At 40.3% G+C, this 18533-nt stretch overlaps 1 protein-coding gene across 3 annotated transcripts in view; it reads right to left on the reverse strand.

The window, feature by feature from the left end:
* The window catches only part of AFF2 (AF4/FMR2 family member 2), a 330337-nt gene that overhangs the window by 34640 nt on the left and 277164 nt on the right, over nt 1–18533 (reverse strand). For all 3 annotated transcript variants that reach the window (XM_030449005.1, XM_030449004.1, XM_030449003.1), the window contains one exon: nt 113–275. In XM_030449005.1, the coding sequence (XP_030304865.1) occupies nt 113–275 (163 nt within the window). The remainder of the gene's footprint in view (nt 1–112; nt 276–18533) is intronic.

Here is an 18533-nt window from a genome sequence, read left to right on the forward strand (position 1 = left end):
CATCAAACTACGCAGAACTCCAACATTTTCCTAAGAGGGAGTAGGATTCCATTCACTTCCCCACTTCCCCCTCTGAGCTCCCACCAGGGAGGAGCTGAGAGCCTGGCTTTACCTCTGGCGTGGCACTGCGTGACTCCTCATTGCACTCGCTGTCACTGGAGCTGCTCTCGCTGTCAGAGTCGGACTCAGAGCTGCTCTCGGACTCACTGGAGCTCCCAGAGCCACCGCTGGAATGGGCCAAACCAGTTGTGTGAGCCACTGGTATGGGCAGGCTGCTGTGGGGAGAAGATCCACTCGTGTCAGTATGATGCTTGTGTTTATAAAGTGTTGCCCTGTGGGGGGAACCACCCAGCAAACACCGTTCACAGCAACAACTTTCCTCAGTGTCAATGTCCTCTCCTGCAGGACAGACCCAAGGAAACCTCCAGTGGCCATGTCACCATGTAGCCACCAAAGGAACCATTTGGGTTTATGCTTCATGGGACAGACTGATAATGGTGTAAATAACATCACCATCATCATCATCATCACCCTCAAATGAGAAACACTTCAATGTCACAAGCCTGAGTTTGTTTGCCCAGTGATGGTGAAAACTAACAATCACACTTAAATAATTCATTAATGGAATCACGGTTTCTTCATTTTTTTGCCAGTTCATTTATAATTTATGATCAAAGGAAGGACATCAGGCAACTAATATTGGACAGGGCATTTTAAAAATTAATTTTAATGAATACTTTTATACTGCGGTGTACAAAACCTACATATTTTTGACAAGGCTCCAGGGACTGTCCAAGAATTTTTTATTTATAGCTTTTCTTTCTTTTATGTTCATGATAATGCAGTGAAAAACATGGCATTCATGCTGAAAATAAGCCTCTCTCTGTAATCTATTTTTCTGCATGTTCAACTGTCCTCCAAGATGTATTTATTAGCAGTGCACTGAGTGTCATCCTTTTGCCTCAGCATTTATTTCTGAACTAAAAGGCTGGAGGGACCCAGCTTTTAGCACTACAGAATTCTGCCAGTCTCAGTTTTTAGAAACTCCTCTTTCATTTCAGGTTTTTTTGTCATGCAGATAACTATAAGGTTTTATGTCTGTTCAGCTGATCTATACAGAGACTTTTTGATGATTGATTTTAAATTTGTGAAGCTGACAAAGCAAAGTGTTTGAAAATTGACACCGTTTACTAGTAGTCCTGTATAGATATTCAATCCTTCACCTTAATATATCACATGCTGTGTGTGTCCCATATGGTGATCCAGGGATGCCTAGAAGTTATAACACTGCTTTGCCTTAATTTCTGCTCTTTTCTTTTCTACTTTCCTCTGAGAAAGACTCAAATAAGCCAGGTCCATGCCCTCCTTCCCCTTTCAAACAGATGCTACGTACATCAAGACGCCCTCTTGAAAAACCACAGTAACCACCAAACTGGAAGTCGGGAGAGCCAGAGAATCCTGATGTTAACCCTGTGCTGTTAAGAGTCTTCCCAAGTATTGCCATAGGCTTTCAGGACAGTAATAGATAGTTGTAGCGGGAGGAGCCATTCTTGCTCCTGAAGCTCGACAAGCTGCTGGTCTCTTCCAGGACTCCAGCCACCACACAGCACTTCCAGGGTAGAAGTGTAGCGGGAAGAGCCTTTCTTGCTCCAGAGGCTCGATGAGCTGCTGGCCTTTCCATGCCTCGCACCAGAGTGAGCTGAGGTCTGTGGGTGTGTGTCCCACCTTTATTGGCCCCCTGGTCTTGCTCATGCCCAATAGGGGCCTGTCCTAATCAGGCACAGGTGGACTCACACCCACTCTTTGGCAACTCAAGGCACCTGGTTGACAATGTTTCTCTACAGATAGTCTTTAATTTTCTTCTTAAGCTAAGCTACTCTCTCTCCCTCCTTGTTGGCAAACCTGTCCCTAAAACCACGCTAAAAACTACACAGTCTCTTTGGGATTGCGATGGCCCCGCAGTACCCATTGAGAAAAGAGCTTAGTGCTGAAGGGTGCATTCATTATACAGAATTACTCACTTGGGTAATAGCTACAGATCACTAATTTTGCTGCTCATTAAGTGCATATACTTTTTGGTTTTCTTCTTCTAGAAGTTCTTCACTAAACTGTACTTCAAAAATTTCCACGGGAAGTCTGGAACTAATAGGTGAATAAAAAGAGCAGGTGCTTTAAGAATATGGGTGTTTCCAAAAGTGTATGGAAAACTAAACACTGCAGAAATAAAAAATGGATCTTACACCTTGTATGTCATGTCATTACTTTTGGAAACCATTTGTGCAACTGCATTTTCTTTCGCCATCTCTCCTTTTCAATGAAGCTCAAGAAAATGTAGAGAAATAAATTTTTCAATTTCTTTTTTTTTTTTTCTTTTTTTTAACTGCTCAGGAGACAGAGCAGTGGAAAAAAATGCATGTGATTGTGGGGAAGTTTGCCTTTCAATTCAATACCTTGTAATTTTTCCCTTCTATTTTCTATCCGGAAAACACTAAAAGCAGATGAAAATTGAGTTTTCCTATTTCATTACAAGAAGAAAAAATATGAAAAAAATAGAAAAAACTTCAAGGATTCCCAAACTGAGGACATAAGCAAGACAATTCCATCCTAAAATACCAAAATCAAACACCAGCCTTGAAAAAAAACCAAAAACAGCTATTTATGGAATTATCAGAAGAATGAAGTTGGAATTTAGAAGTAACCTTTCCCTAAATCTGTGATATTCATCTGGTACACCCCTATTTCTGTTTTCACCTCAAAATGGAAGTGGACATGATAATATTAATGACAATATTAATTAAACAGAGACTGTGTAACCCACCAGGATGGTTTGAGCCTGTCCAAGAGCTCTGGGCTGGGCACATGGCTTCCTGGCACCTTCTGGTCAGAGAGAAGGGGAGATCAGAGCTTCCCCAAGCTGCTCAGGAATCGGCTCAGTTTCTGCAGGGAATTCATGCACATTTGCCACAGGGCATTTACACCTGCAGCAGACTCCTGCAGTGACAAAGATGCTTGGCTGGGGTGATTTATGCCCAGGCAACCCTCAGACAGGAGGATGCTCTCTACAACTCCCTGAAAGGAGGTTGGAGCCAGGGGGGGGTTGGGCTCTTTTCCCAGGCAACTCTCAGCAAGACAAGAGGGCAGGGTCTCAAGTTGTGCCAGGGGAGGTTTAGGTTGGAGATGAGAAAGAATTTCTTTCTGGAGAGGGTGATCAGGCATTGGAATGGGCTGCCCAGGGAAGTAGTGGATTCTCCGTGTCTGGAGATATTTCCAAAGAGCCTGGATGTGGCACTGAGTGCCATGGGCTGGGAACCACGGGGGGAATGGATCAAGGGTTGGACTTGATGATCTCTGAGGTCCCTTCCAACCCAGACGATTCTATGATTCTATGTGGGACTGCTCATACTTTGCTCTCATTAAGATAACATCACTTCTTGTAATAGATCAAAGAAGGAAAAGCCAGTGTCCCAGCAGCTCAGGCCAGACCTTTCTTGCCTTTAAACACCATCTATGTCTTTTAGAACTCTGGAAGAAAAGTGACACTGTAGCTGGGATGTGCTTACACAAAACAACCAGAGCTGGACTGCAGCAGACTGCAACTATCTGACAAAGAACTCAAAGGGCAAGAATAAAACCATGGAGATAGATGGAAGCTCCAACTTGGCCTTATTTCCTTTCTTTCTGCACACCAGCCTCAGAAAAAAGTAACCAAATGCCAAACATTACTGAATAACACAGCTCAGCAAGCTTGCAGGAACCAGACTCAGAATCTTTTTTCATACAAAGCACAATGAGGTCATATTTGTCTTTCATCTGAAGTAATAAAATTATACCTTGGCTACATCGGGTGGCTTCATGCTGAAGACAATGCTGATCCATAGTCTTAAAGTATTTTTCATCACATAGTTTGGGTTGAGAGTAACTGTATGCTTTGCAAAACAATCAGATAAGCTCCAAAATGTTTTTCCTCCCATCTCACCATCCTAGAGAGATCTAGCACATAGCTACATGCACAATCAACTTCTAACAGTGTTGTTCAGCAAAACAGAGGAAAAATATACAGACCTTTCACACACAAGCTCATGGAAAAAAAATTAAAATCTTTGCTTTCAATAAAATGAGTTTAGTTGGGAAATACTTGGTTGTCTTCTGGTTTTTTTTCCCTTAAATAAAAATTGTCTTTTAGTTGAAAAGAACTGCTTGGGTTTTACTCTTCCCAAAGACTTCTCCAGTGTTAAAGTTAAATCACATTTTAAAAGGTGGTGGGATAGATTCTGCAAATGTGCATTAAGCAGCCATTATACAAATAAATTGGTCATCTTCCCATAAGCATCACCTACATGAACTGGGGGTTGCTTCTCTAAGAGACTTTCAAAACAAGCTTTGTTGTGTTGCTAAGATCCAGCATGGAATGCCAGCCTGGACAAGGTTTGGAATGGATTTAAAGCATTTTATCATCAGACACAAGCCCTCAAAAATGACTAAAGGGGGCAGGAAGCATTGGTATTTGAAACTCTTGAATTTTTATTTCCCAGCAGGAGGTGAACACTCATATTGTTCCTCAGTGCTTGGGTGGACAATGTTTTTATTTCATTTGAACTGAAAAAAAAAATAATATAAAACCAACGCACAATGGAACAGAGTATTGTTTGGGCAAATAACACTCAGAAGAAAGCCAATTCATTATTATCTCTTGAGATTGGAGGCCCCTATGGAGACCAGTGACCTGCTGTGCTGGGATCTTTGTAAATACATGATGAGACACAGTCCTTGGGCCAAAGAGCTCGCAATCCAAACACACAGAGCAAACATCAGAGGTATTACGATCATCCTCACACTCAGAGCAGGCCTGTCACATCTTCTAAGTGAGAGACCTCCCTCCTGTTAATGGAAACATCACTTTTGCCCCCCTTTTCAGTTTGTTCTCCCTGTTTTCCAAGGCCTGGGCTCAGCACTTGAGCTGAGTCCTGCAGGGCAGCCAGACAGGCTCTGCCCTGACCCCGAGCCCTGACCACAGCTCTGCTAGCTGGGAGGAAAAACACACACACACATCTCAGCAGCAAGCATCCCTCTTACTCTGGCCAGATGGATCAATGCCCACTTACCCCTCTCCAAAGCAGCTTCTCCTGTGCCACAGAGATGGCAGAGACTTGAGTGACACCCACACTGTAGGTGGGAGGAGAACCAGACCTCTGTCTTTCGCAGAGGCCATCAGGATGATGTCTCTAGTTATCTGAGGACTGGAAACCTGGTCTCCTCCCTGCTCAGCCAACAAAGCAGACACAGAGACCTGCACATTTGGAAGCAATTTGGAAGGAAGCTCTTCTGCAGCACATTCACCTATCTCACTTCATCTGCTTTTGCAGCACGTGGGACTTCCCCTGTCCCTTGCTGCTTGGCAGAATCACACAGCCAGACTGTGACATCAGAAATACCTCGAAGGACAGGACAAACACAAGAATCACCAGATTCTGATGGGGTTTTCAGCACCTGTTGTGCTCAAGCTTAACTACAGAATAGCTGAGACTTGCAGGTAAGTGTGTGGCATCTGCCAAGAGCAGGCACCAGAGTGGGTGCTGAAAGCTTCTGCTGAGGAACTACATCAAGCTCATCACACACCAACCCATCTTTCTTTCACTGTAGATCACTGGCACAGGTGATCAGCCTAGATTTAAACATCTCCCTGCAACTCGTCTGTTTTTTAACTCATGGGTTATTTTTCCAAAGCCAGTTAAAGCAGATGTGGCATTATTATGTATTATATGGATTACTATTCTGCCTAGAGAACTAAGGGTCCAACATGTGGCTCACACTTCTTTTGTTGTTGTTATTATCTAGACTGTTACATTATTTTCAACATATCATTCACTCCTCTTTTGTATTAAATGATTTTCAAGATTAAACCTGGTAGTTAAAACAAAGGTAATGTGAAATACTAAAGCTCATTAAACCCCGAGAAGATAAATAAGAAAACTTTTTACCCTGTAAATATATAGGTAAATAAGTTGCATAACTCAGACTACTGCACTAAAACTCATCAAGGAACAAAAATTTCTAACAGTACTTATCTGTCTCCCTGAACTTTTCGCCAATTAGATGTAGTCATGTTAATTGCTGTGAAGAGAATTTGGCAAATAGATGGTTCCCTGGAACAATAGATTGATTCATTCCAACCCTTCCTTTTTAGGGTAATGATGAATTGGCCACTTGTTCCATTGTTCCACCCAGAAATCAAAATGTAAACTTTGAGAAAGCCAGACACTGCTGGGCAGTGGGAAACTGTAGATGGGAACTGACCAGTGAGTCAACAGCATGTCAATGGATTTCCACAAGCAGCAGCACTCTACAAAGGCTGATTTACTGCAGAGGGCTATTTTTAGGGAAAATTCCACCAATGAAATCTGGAAAGGGGAAGGTCTATACTGGAAGAGTGACTACAGACTTGACAGAGTGGTCGATCTCCCTGCTGACTGTTGAGGCAGTAGATTGGGACTTGGATGAATTTTGCTTTGTGTCTGAGAAGAAAACACATCTATGCACCAGTTCCTGTGTCATCTCTCCTTAATCTGGCTTGTCTATATAAAATGCAAAGTCCTCCAAACAAAACCATGATTGCACAGGGCACAGAAAACTGGGCACTCAGGTCTGAGGAAGATCTTTGTGCACTACAACCACACTGCAGCATCTCTCAGAGTAATGGTAACACTTGTTCCTGGGGGCATACTGTTGTTCTCCCACTCACTACACTTCATTCTGAGAGAAGAGAGAAAAGGAGCAAACTGCCTTCAGCTTTCCAAGGTAGCCCAAGCTCTCCTCCAGAGACAATTTCTACAGAAAACTTGTGAACCTGAGGGGCATTGCTAGGAGTTACTGAGCTCACTGAATTCTGAGCAGATATTCAGAAAAGGCTGCTTCATTTTTCTAGCAGATAATAATAGTGCCTCACCTAGCAGATTAATATTTAGTGTCAGAATTTAATACCATAACTGTTCAATAGCAAAGTTTTATTTCTCTTCTATTCTTACACCATTATCAGGAAGTAATATTCCTTTCTAATTTGAAAGGGAGCTGCCATTTCTTTTATAATGAATAGTTCATATCTATATCTTCAAACTTATATATGACTCCCGCTAGATTGCTTTTTAAAGAAAAGGATTGCTCTGTATGATTTGTTCACTGCCTTGTCATTGGTTAGTATTAAATTATTTATCATCTGCTGGTAGGATTCAAATCTAAACTTTCAATGATTGGGTTGACACAGGAACCAAAAACCTGTATCAAGCCCTTTTAAAATATTAATCAGCACCCAGGTCAATGAAATGAAATAAGGTGTGGAAATTCTTCCTTCAACTAACATTAGCACACACAGTGAGACATCAGTTATGAGGGCTCTCATATGTCAAAACACACAGAAAGGGAAAACCTCTCTAATATGTTATTCAGGATGTGGCAGCTGATCTGCCTGTATCAATCCTGAGCACTGTCATGCAAATAGGAGTTCTGCTTTATTTTGAGGGGGAGGGCAATTTACAAGATGTTGTATGTAAAAGGCACATTCTCACTTTCCTGTTTTCAAAAGTAACTGTTTTAATCAAAGACTGTTTATAACAAGGTTCATAGAATTACTGAAGCAGATTTTTTTTCATATACATAAAACTCTTTTATACTTCCAGCTTTAAATACCATAAAAAAAAGGATAGTAAAGATGAAAGAAATAAAAAGAATGGCAGATCTGACTCCTAGGAGCCACAATCTATGTTGAAGCAGAACTAAAGTGACTGACAGCTTGCATTAGTAATGAATAGAGTGGAGAAAAGCTGCCAAGAATCCATAACAAGGTCAAAAACTTCCAATAAAGAAATACATTAGGAGCAAATCCTAGGTGGAACTGTCTGTATACATCTACAATGTGACTTTAACCACGATACTGTTTCTTCTGTCCTACTCTGACCCTTTTCCTGGTTTTATTCCTGGGTTACAGTAAGTCCTGGCTCTTTATCACAACTGGGACAAAGAACTTGTCATCTGCCTGTGGAATTATAAAAAACAAACATAAGAGGAGGAATTTTAATGGCCCAGCCCTAACAGTGCACATAAAAACTTTATGAACAATTGGTATGGTAATAGCTCTCCTTCCAATTTCACAGCATTCCTGTACACACTTGACATGGAAGAAAAAGGGATTTTGAATATTAAAAGCAATATTGTCCCCATGATTTTTACACGTATCACCCTGCTCACCTCAGAGTTTGAAACCAATTTTGTGAGCATAATATTAATCAGGGAACACAATGTATGTAGACTTTTTGATGTACAGTATTTCTGTGAATGGATTTAAGTGTCAGAAAGCATTATTTGTACTATGCCCTGATGTGTTATTGTTTGTTTGGCATCTCAAAGAACAAAAATACTGTCTCTTACTGTGAGACTCCAAAGGGCCTCATTTGATGTAAGAGGAGCCATTTCATTATATCAATATTGCCCCACTGGATTAAGCTAGATAGGAATATTGATATGTAGAATTTTATTTATTTCCCAGAAAGGATATGTGGAATATTGTATCTTTCAGTATACTTTGTGAATGTTCTGTGAAAGTTTAGAAGTACATATTCTCTGCTGTTAAGTCACTTACTTCCACTTTGCTTTTAGTTATTTTAGCATAAAGTCCAAGCATGCTTATTACAAAAAACATTCAAAGCAAACTTCTAAAAGCAGAGTGTTGGCTTTTTTCTCACTCACATATGGAAGAAATCTGGACACATAATGTTGTAAATGAACTACCCTGCTTGTTCTAAATCAGTCCTATTTCATTTCTAACTGAAAACAGAATCCAGCTACAGAGCCCAGTGGGAAGAGAACTGAGAGCTATTGGGCCAAAACACAGTGGTGCAGATGGATCCACATGACACCTCCAAATCCTCAACATTTCCAGTTTCAACTGCTATCTGAGGAAAGCTAATTTTACTCATCTGAGCAACCAAGCTGTCAGAAAACATAAGAATATGGTATTTTTTTCTCTTTCCCCACATTAGAAAACACCTCTGAGCTTGAAAAGGTGCCAAAAAGGCATATCCTGATTATCCAGAGTTTTACAAAAGAAGTCTCTCCCACCTCTACACTGTGTACAAGTGGCACAATGTCAGGAAACCATCTGAGGAGGAGATTCTCCAGGAGAATCCTTTGGGAGGAGACCAGCAGGATAACCACTTCCAGACTAGAGCAAAGAGGATCAGCTGAGAACATGAGTCTCGGAAAGCCAGAGATGGCAAATGTTTTGCCTGTTGCAATCTGCTAAAGCCACCCTGATTTAAAAAATGCCCAAGATTGTTCCAACCGTGGCTATTGTCAGGACCATGAGAAGCAAAACAAGCAGCACAGAAAAGGGCAGAGATAAAAACTGAGTACAATCAGAACAAATTGGGTAATATTTTACTAAATGAGCTTCAGCTGCTCACAGACTGGTAGCAATCTCCATGTATTATGCACTGTACAAAGCATGAAGCAGCAGGACTGGTGCTAGAGGCATGGTGTGGTTTGTAGGCATGTACTCAAATGATTAAGGCACAAACAAAATCTACCTCTCTGGAGATGACTGCTGCACTTTTGGAAATAAAGGCAACCCAGTAGTTATAGTTCTGGGCTGACACTTTTGAAAACTGCTTCGATTCCTGTGTCTCTCTGGGGTTTCATGGGCAAAACCATTCAGTTCCTGGCACTTCTCTGTTTTAACACTGATAGAATTGTGAGAACCCCAAACCTACCCATATTCATCAGCTTTAAGGTGTAGAATAAAAGGTACACAGACACTAATGAAAACCACAAGCAGACACTTAGTTTCGCTACTGCTGCCATAACAGTAAAAAGGAATCATCATTATTAATAATGGGCAATTACTCTGAAATAGGTTTAAAAGAAGTGTTCCTAAAGGCACATGATGAATTTATGGCAGATCACCAGAGCCATTCATGGGTATAAACATGTACTTCAGCACATCTGACTTGTTTTTTGAGCAAGAAGAAACCTGTCTAGTAAAATTGTTAATAAAACTGAATGCTGAAACCTGGGTGTCTTTCTTACAATTTATTTTAAAATGAGATGAAAAAATAATTTGGAGAGAAAATCTAAACCTTCTCTATATTTCTGTCTAATGTGAGCTCCTTTTATGTCAGTTACATAATACACTGCTTTATAGCAAAAATAAAAAAGGTATTAGGATTAAATATCATCTTGAAGAACAGAACTAAATCTTTAGGCAGCATCCACCCTTAATTATGACATACATAGGTATCAGGGAAAAAAAGGTATTTCTTTGAGTGATAAATGGACATGAAGATCCTTCACAACATTCACTATAAATCACAAAAGGCCATTAATAAACACTCAGAAAAAATGACAGTTACTACAAGTGTCTGCTCTCACACTTTGCCTAATACTATCAGTGTCATGTTTAAACCTGACATCTTAAATCTTCAACATGAAAACCCTTTAAGTCAAAAGGCTCAGCTATTTGAAACAGAATTTTTGATGCTTGTTGTTTTGAATGACAGCAAAAGGAAACAGAGAATCTTAATTCTTTAACCTGCTCTGGCTGCAAATCTTGTATTCCAGCTTTTTCCATCAACACCAAAATTAAAGGAGCAAGGTATGTGGGCAAACAGAGTTGCCAGGTCTTTCCATAGGGAGCTGGTGGTGCTCAGCTCCTTCAGGATGAGGCTCTGTGGGAATCAAGTCAACACACTGCAAATAAGAGGACTCTCTGCATGTGTATATGAGGCCTGCTTTGATTTAAATGGGAAAGAATAACTGGGATTGCCAGAAGAACCACTGGATGCCTTCCTGAAGTGTTACTTAGAACTGAAGTCCCTCTCTCACACTTACTTGCTGCCTTAACCCGGGCTGGGAGGAACTGGGATACCTGGCAGAGGCAGGTAAAATCTGACCTGGAAAGGACTGTGGACACACACACACCATATTCCTCAAGAGGATTTGGGGAAAAGAGAAGTGGAATGATCATAATCCTGGGTATTAAGGGAGTTTTATCAATGGAGTGCTGGAAAAAAGTGACATTTTGTCTATTTTTTCCATAAGGACAAAATAATTCAGATTAGTTAAAATTAATTGCATTATTTCCTCTTAAAAACCTTCCAGCAAAGAAGTTTTCATTCTGCACATGTTCCTGTGTTACAAGAAATGGATTTTTCAGCATTTCCACCATCCATTTTTCCTCAAACTGATGAAGGGTTATTTTGTCAGCACTGATTTGTTGAAGGCCTGCCAGCAAGTAAAGGTCAGGAAGATCCAAACCCCTCATGGATACAGGGTAAAGAGGGAAAGTTTGATCTCCCTTGAACTTTTAATTGTTTTCAACTTGATAATAATTCCTTTAGTAAGGTGCAAATGTGTTCTTCACACATCTGCCCAGACAGCCTTAATCTCCTAATGCTCCAGTGTGCCTCTTCCATGAGACCTGAAGCTCTCTTGCTCATTAAATGACAAAAATCAGAAGTGAGATGTCACTCCAGTAGCAGGGAAGCAGAGATGTATTGACTTATTTTCTCTCTAATTTTGCCTGCAGTACTTAGGATATAATGAACAATAAAGCTAAATTAACCAAGGACAGAACTGAAAAGCCAGTGCCTATAGTAGAAGGGACATGGTGTAAGGGGCTAAGAGGACTGATTGCTCCTGCAGAAGGACTCCAAGGTGATCCACCAGTGCTTGCAACCTCTGCAAATGTGCAGGGAGCAAAAGAGGCACTATGGCCCAGATACAAAAGGCCCACCCTGAAATACAGATCAGTATTAAGCTAGATCCTTCTCAGTAATAACACTGCTTGCCTCATCTCTCTCCCTCTCTCTCTTCTTTTTTTCAGAGCAAAACCTACAAGGCCAGTCTGTAAGTTCAGATGATACCTTCAAAACACCTGGAAAAATCAGCATCTACTCAGTGTTTCATTTCCACCTTTGTTTTTTTTTAAAAGAAACAACATCCCTAAATGTTCTTGTGAGTTGTGCAGAGGCTGCTGAGAGAAAACAGTGTGGCAGCATATTCCTCCCACCATGCTGAAGTCAGGCTGGATTCCTGCACCACCAGACTGGCAACGGGAGTTTGACATGGGCAGAGTTCTGAAGCTGAAAGCTGTACTTGCTCATTTTGAAGTGGAGAGACTTGTTATTTTTGAAACTGAATTCATAAAACATCACTTATCACCTAGGTTACAGATGGACTCAGGATCCCACACTTGGCTCTGGAGTCTGGATAACTCACACTGCAGATCTGGGCTTTTGGGTTCAAGCCCATCTTGGATATAAATTTAGAATGAAAGAAATACATGCAAATACCAGGCATATTACAAGACACTGCCAGCTGTTTTCTTCTACTTACAAGACTGTTTCTGAGAAAGCAATGTGTTTTTTTTAAGTATCTGGTGGAATATGGGAGTGATGACAAGCTGGTATCCCTGAGTTCAATAGGAACCTGACCTCATTCTCAAGTGGAGGGTGTCTCTTGTTCCTGACACATGCCTTCCCGGGCCTCTCAGGCTACATTCTTTATTAAGTTTGTTGAGAAATGGAACAGTGTGCTCTCAACCTTTCTTTTTGGATCTCTCCTTGAAAAATATCTGCATTCTATCTGTGCTGAAATGACAGCCTGCTGCTTGTTTTCCAAGAAAATCCAAGCCAAAAGTCCGGAAAACATTTAACTCACAGCCTGGTATACACAGAGCTGGCCTTGCGGGTCATGTTCCCAACTGAGTAATGGACTCCCTATATTATGCCTGGCAAGTCTCACAGGCTGGAATTTTCCAACAAAAGCAAACAAAATCAACTTTTGTTTTGTGATTTGATTATTTTTTAATGCTACAGCTTATTCATTTTGGTTTATTAATTCGTTGCTCCAATGGTTTTTATGTGCTGCAATTCAGAATAGGTCTCTCTCTAGGATCATATTTTATACAGATATGGGAAATGAAATGGAAGTCTGATACAATTATGGTTGCTTGCCATGCAAGACAATACTGTAAACACGACGACAGCCTGAAAAGCTGCTTAGCAAAATGATCTTTATATACAAGGCAGCGTGAAAATGTAGGAGGAATCTATAATGACAACAAAGATTAGCCATTTGCTCTCTAACCTTATTTACAGAAGCAATCAGAGGTATTCAGGTCGAGTTAATGACCCTGTCTCCAATTAATTCAATTGTCTACAAACAACACTGATGCAGTGGTTGTCTCAGAGTCTGCCACATAGTCTCTGAGGGAATACATATGACTCCATTAAAAGTGACAATAATAATGCATTTATTACTGAAACACTATTGTGTTATAAATAAATTCCTGATGTTAAATTATGCTCCATGCTTTAACAGAAATTCAATTACTGAAATAATAAAAAAGATGGTGTATTTGCCAAGTGCTTGGACTATAATTTGGCTGCTTAGTTACCAGCAGTTGGCTGTTTTGCAATTTCTTGTTCATAGAGTATTTCTTTTGAATAAACGCCAGACCTTTTCATACAAATTTCATGAACAAGTTGCAAAATGAAATTTTGAGCTTTTGAATCCAATTATGAAAGACATAACTAAATCTATTATTGAAAAAATATTCTTGAAAGCCCTTCTTGCTGCTGTTGGGCTCTGTGTGGTGACTGAGGTTAAGTGCAGGTGCTGTTCATTACAGGCCATTGTGCACCATCTGAATTCTGGGAACTGAGGAATTCAGAGAGTTTCCACTCTGTTTGTGTGAATAACAAACAGGCATGATTCAAAGGTTGTTTGTACAAGCTTGCACATCACTCTTCTGGGACTCCTAAGACACCTGCTTACCCTTTTAAAGCCAAAACTGGATCATTTATGCTCTGGCTATTCTTCCTACAATGATTTTGCAGAAGCAACAGATTTCCCCATCCATTTTCCTTTAGGCTGCTCTCAGTGGCAGAAGTAGGAGCAAAATGATACAAGGATATAATAATTATCTAACATATGGGGACAAGAAATCTTAGAGAAGTTTTGGCTTGACAAGATACAGGCAGGGAACACTTCTTAAGAAAAGAAGGAACTGCTCCTTGTCGTTCCCTCTCTCAACCAGTTCCCTCTGGTAGGTTGTTAAGCATGAAGTATAATTTAGTTTTTTTCTCCTAGCACCGATCTGTCTTCTCTCTTTGGGGCTTGGACATTTATTTATCTTGCTAATGCCTCACACATTGTCTTCAGATGTTTTACATGGAAGACATGAGGAGGTGCATGCACCTTGCATCCTGAGTACAAATGAAAAACTGCTGACACTTTGCTTACTGGATCCCATAGGTGCCTGCAGCCATATGGCAGTATGTACATGGGTCCTTACTCTTCAAGGGATCACAGACTCTCACCTCTGCATATTTCAGGAGGTGCTGTCTCAACTATATATTTCTGCTGACAGTGATTATTTACTTTACACTTTTATTTGTTGCTGGTACTTCTCAGCAGAGATGTTATCAAAACATCTGGGGACAGAGTCTGTGTGTGGAGAGCAGCCTGAAGGAAGGCAAAACTTGGAGGGGAAGTTCTTGCAGTTTCAGAGTTAAAATGAGTTTTTTTCTTTTTTCTTTTTCCTGACACTGATTACAGTGCAACTAAACCTGCCATAATTCAAGTGCTTCTGGGAACATATTGAGCTGATGGGAGATGCTATCAGACAACACTTGGCAGAAATCAGCAGGCAAAAGACGTCCTAGAACAGGTAAAAGATTCTGATATTATTCTACATCAGGACTACGACTTTTCAAAACTTGAAGAGACCAAAGTTAGATGACTTATTCTTTGAATTAACCCCTGTCAAAAGCTGCTGGCAATTACAACAGCAGATCTTAGTGCCACCTGAAAGTCAAGAGTGGTGAAGAGGAAATAATCCCATGCAATGAGCCAACAGTTAAACAAAGGCAATCACTTTCCTGTATATTTCTTGGTAAACCACAGCTAAGACCACTTGCACTACAGTGAGGATAAGTTACTCACTTGTGGGATCTGAAATACTGTTCAAGATGCTCAGAGATAAGGGGAAGAGGGTAACACTAGCAGCAGTATTGGAAGACAAGAGGGCATGGACTTAAGCTCTTCCAGGGGAGGTTTAGGTTAGATATTAGGAAGAAATTCTTTACAGAGAGGGTGATCATGCATTGGAAGGGGCTGTCCATGGAGGTGGTGGATTCTCTGTCTCTGGATGATTTTAAGAAGAGACTGAATGTGGCACTCAGTGCCATGGGCTGGGAACCACAGTGGTAGTGGAGCAAGGGTTGGACTTGATGATCTCAGAGGTCCTTTCCAACCTGGATGATTCTGTGATTCTGTGACATTTAGGCAGCTTATAATTACTTAGGTAGCAATTTGGCTGGGACACCAGGATTAACACCCTTAACTCAAATTCTTACAAGCAACCAATGAAATCTTTAATGGCCAGGACCTTTGCATTATACCAAATCTGGAGCAGCCCAGTGGCCTCTAACATGATGTAAGGTCATTGCTTCAGAGGTGTTTTAGGGAAAAGAGCCACCTGGGCATCCCAGACTCTACTTCCTACAAAGCCCAAGTGACCCAGCAAGTGACCCAAGCTCCTTAAGCACTGTCCTGGCCCAGCTCTGATCAAAGCTTCAGAGGAAAGAGGAGAAGAGAGAAGTGGGCATGGCTGGGGGCCAACACAGCATTTAGCTGTCATTATTCCTACAAGATATTCACATGTACTACAAAGTAGGCTGAATGAGAGAATATTAATGTATATCCATTCACAAGAGCATAAGGGGGCTCTACCACCAACCAATCCTGGGCCTAACAGGTTTAAACACTTTGATGCTCTATGGGATCAGAGAAAGTTACAGACAGGATAATGTCTAATAAATCCAATGAAAATGGATATAAACCAAAGTAAGTTCCTGCATGTCAGATATTAAATATGACTAATGGTGTTTGACAGTGTTCCACAGAAGGTGCATTGGAGTCTCACTTCTTCCTTATCATTATCACAGAAAGAGAAAGGTAAAGCACTGCAGGAATATAAATAATTTGGAAAGCCTCATAGACAATATTCTACTGTGTGCCTCATTTGCACTTAAAAAAACCTGCCCTACAGACCTTATGTACTTTTAAGATTCATCTGAAAGATACATGAAGAAGTCTTCCAGTCAAAAATGTACATATTTAATGGAATTAGATCTCTAGGCAAGAAAATGTCAGAAGAAAAGGAGAAATATTAAAGTGAATGCAGGGTGCTCCTTTCTAGTGCTTTCCTGCTTTGATAAATATCTTCTGGGATGTCATTTACTAGAAAGTCATGATTTAACAAAAAGGAAAACTGCAGTATAAAATATACTCTCTTTATTGCTGAAGTAAGTTGCTATTTTCATATTTTCCTTCTGTATTCTGCTTTTGTCTGCCAGAGGCCTTGATATTTGCTTTTATATCACTTCCATTGAAAATGCAGTGATTATTGTGAAATATTCAATTGCAGAGCTCTTCTGATTACATGGAATGGGAAGATCATAGGATTCTGTACTGCCACGGCCCTTTCCCTGACTTCCAGTCTCATGCAAGGGCAATCAAACTTAAGGAGAAAAAAAAAAAGAAAAAAAAAAGAAAAAAAAGGTAAAAGACCCTGATTGTGGTGTTCAGTAATCACCCTGGGCCCAATGGGCTTGAAAGAAATCCTCTTTGTTCAGTCACATCACCTCCAGCTGCTTTTGCTGAGCAGCAGCTGAGCATCTGCATTGCTCTTCACCCCTCTACTGCTGCAAACCAAAATCACCTGAAGACACTGCCCTAAAATCACCTAAAATCATGCCCCAAATCACCTAAAGACATCTGCAGATGGATCATGTCCTGCAGTCAAGTGGGGGTACTAAAATCTATTTGGGTCTGGTGCTCCTGGGGTGATGCAGAAGATTGAAGCACAGATCTCCTCCTCAGCAGGACTTCAGAAGTGCAATGCTAATTATTTCTTCTAGGGGAAACATAGCAGAGCTCTTAGGACTTCTTCTCCCCTAGGATAACCCCCCAAAAAGAAATTCCCATTAAAATTGACACCACTACCTGCAAGGAAATTTCAAGCTCCTCTCCAAAGTCCCATTTCTACTGGGAAAATTCAAATTAAATATTTTGAGTTCATTCCATTTCACAATGAAATATTTTTTTTCTGTTAAATTCACTTAAAATGTTTTATGTAATCAGTGAAGCCCAGAGTGCAGTCCCTGCTGAGAGCTTTAAGTTGGCTGCATCCTCTTTATGAGGGATGTCTTATGCAGTGCAATACAAAGCCAAAGGAGCCTTTCAATCAATTTAATGAAAATATGGTTTTTTTCAAGACTGTAAAAATATTTTTTGATTGGGGATATTTATGAAAAAGCACTTGATATAGCTCAATTTGTATGGTTTTGCTTCTTTTATGTAAAAAATTGTCAAATTTTCTGACTGCACTAGAGTTTTCCTCATTCTTATGCATGACAAACAGCTATCTGCTTTTTTACAGACTTTCACAAAAAGACCAAGAAGAATCTGCTCTTCTCTACGTTTAGGTTTTACAGTGATGTAATTATGAGAAAGATTTTCTTCTGTGCACTGGCCTGCCACCTAGGATTCTACACATATATGAGAACACCTGATATATTTATTCAATATATGGAGTCTTATTCAAATAATAATACTACTAATAATACTAATACTACTACTACTACTAATAATAATAATGTCATCTTACTCAAACTCCTGTGCATTTTCCACAACATTTAACCCAAGCCCAAGCAAAACCTTTAGTACTTCTTGTTTCTATAAGGATTTTTAAGATGTCTAAATCTTGGCACAGAGGCTGCAAAGTTCTGAACTGCCTGACCAAAACTACAGAGATTTTGGGGAAAAAAGAGGCAAGCATGGAAACCAAGGATTTCTTTCTCAACTCTTGTTTTTAGGCCACTGGACTAGACTTTACCAGAGCAGATTCTCCTGCTTTATATATTCTTCCTTCTTTCACAGCTTTAGAAGAGGATCTCCTCAAATCCCTCTGGTGGATGTAAAGTGCCTGACCTGTACTTCTAAACATGAGCAAGAGCTGCAATGACATAGTCCCTTGGTCCCATTTCTCATTGCTGACATTGTTTTTTAAAGCAAATGTAGTAATAAGAAGTATGTTTTGACTTGAAGTCCTAACACTGAGCTAGAAAGAAGCATTTTCTTAAAAAATCTAGTAGGTATTTCCTTCACTGAAGTTGAATTGTTTTGGTTTTACACCACTGTGACTCCTGACCCCACTTGGAGAGCCTAATGCTATGATAAGCTTAACCATGTAAGTCAAGCCTTTAGTTACATTCTATTAAATAAGTAGGATAAAAAAAAATTGAAAATCATTCATCTTGAGAATTATCTTGCTTATTCCAAAGCAAGAACCTGTCAGTCTTCCCTCTGTCTCATACCTCATGGCTTCAGCTGCTAGCCCCTCTTCTCTTGTCAGCTTTTTCTATTTCTCCAGTTTTTAAAGGCAAAACTCCGTGCTGGGGTAACTCCAAATAAATCAG

The sequence above is a fragment of the Calypte anna genome, chromosome 4 (genome assembly GCF_003957555.1).
Source record: "Calypte anna isolate BGI_N300 chromosome 4, bCalAnn1_v1.p, whole genome shotgun sequence".
In the NCBI taxonomy this organism is placed as follows: Eukaryota; Metazoa; Chordata; class Aves; order Apodiformes; family Trochilidae; genus Calypte; species Calypte anna.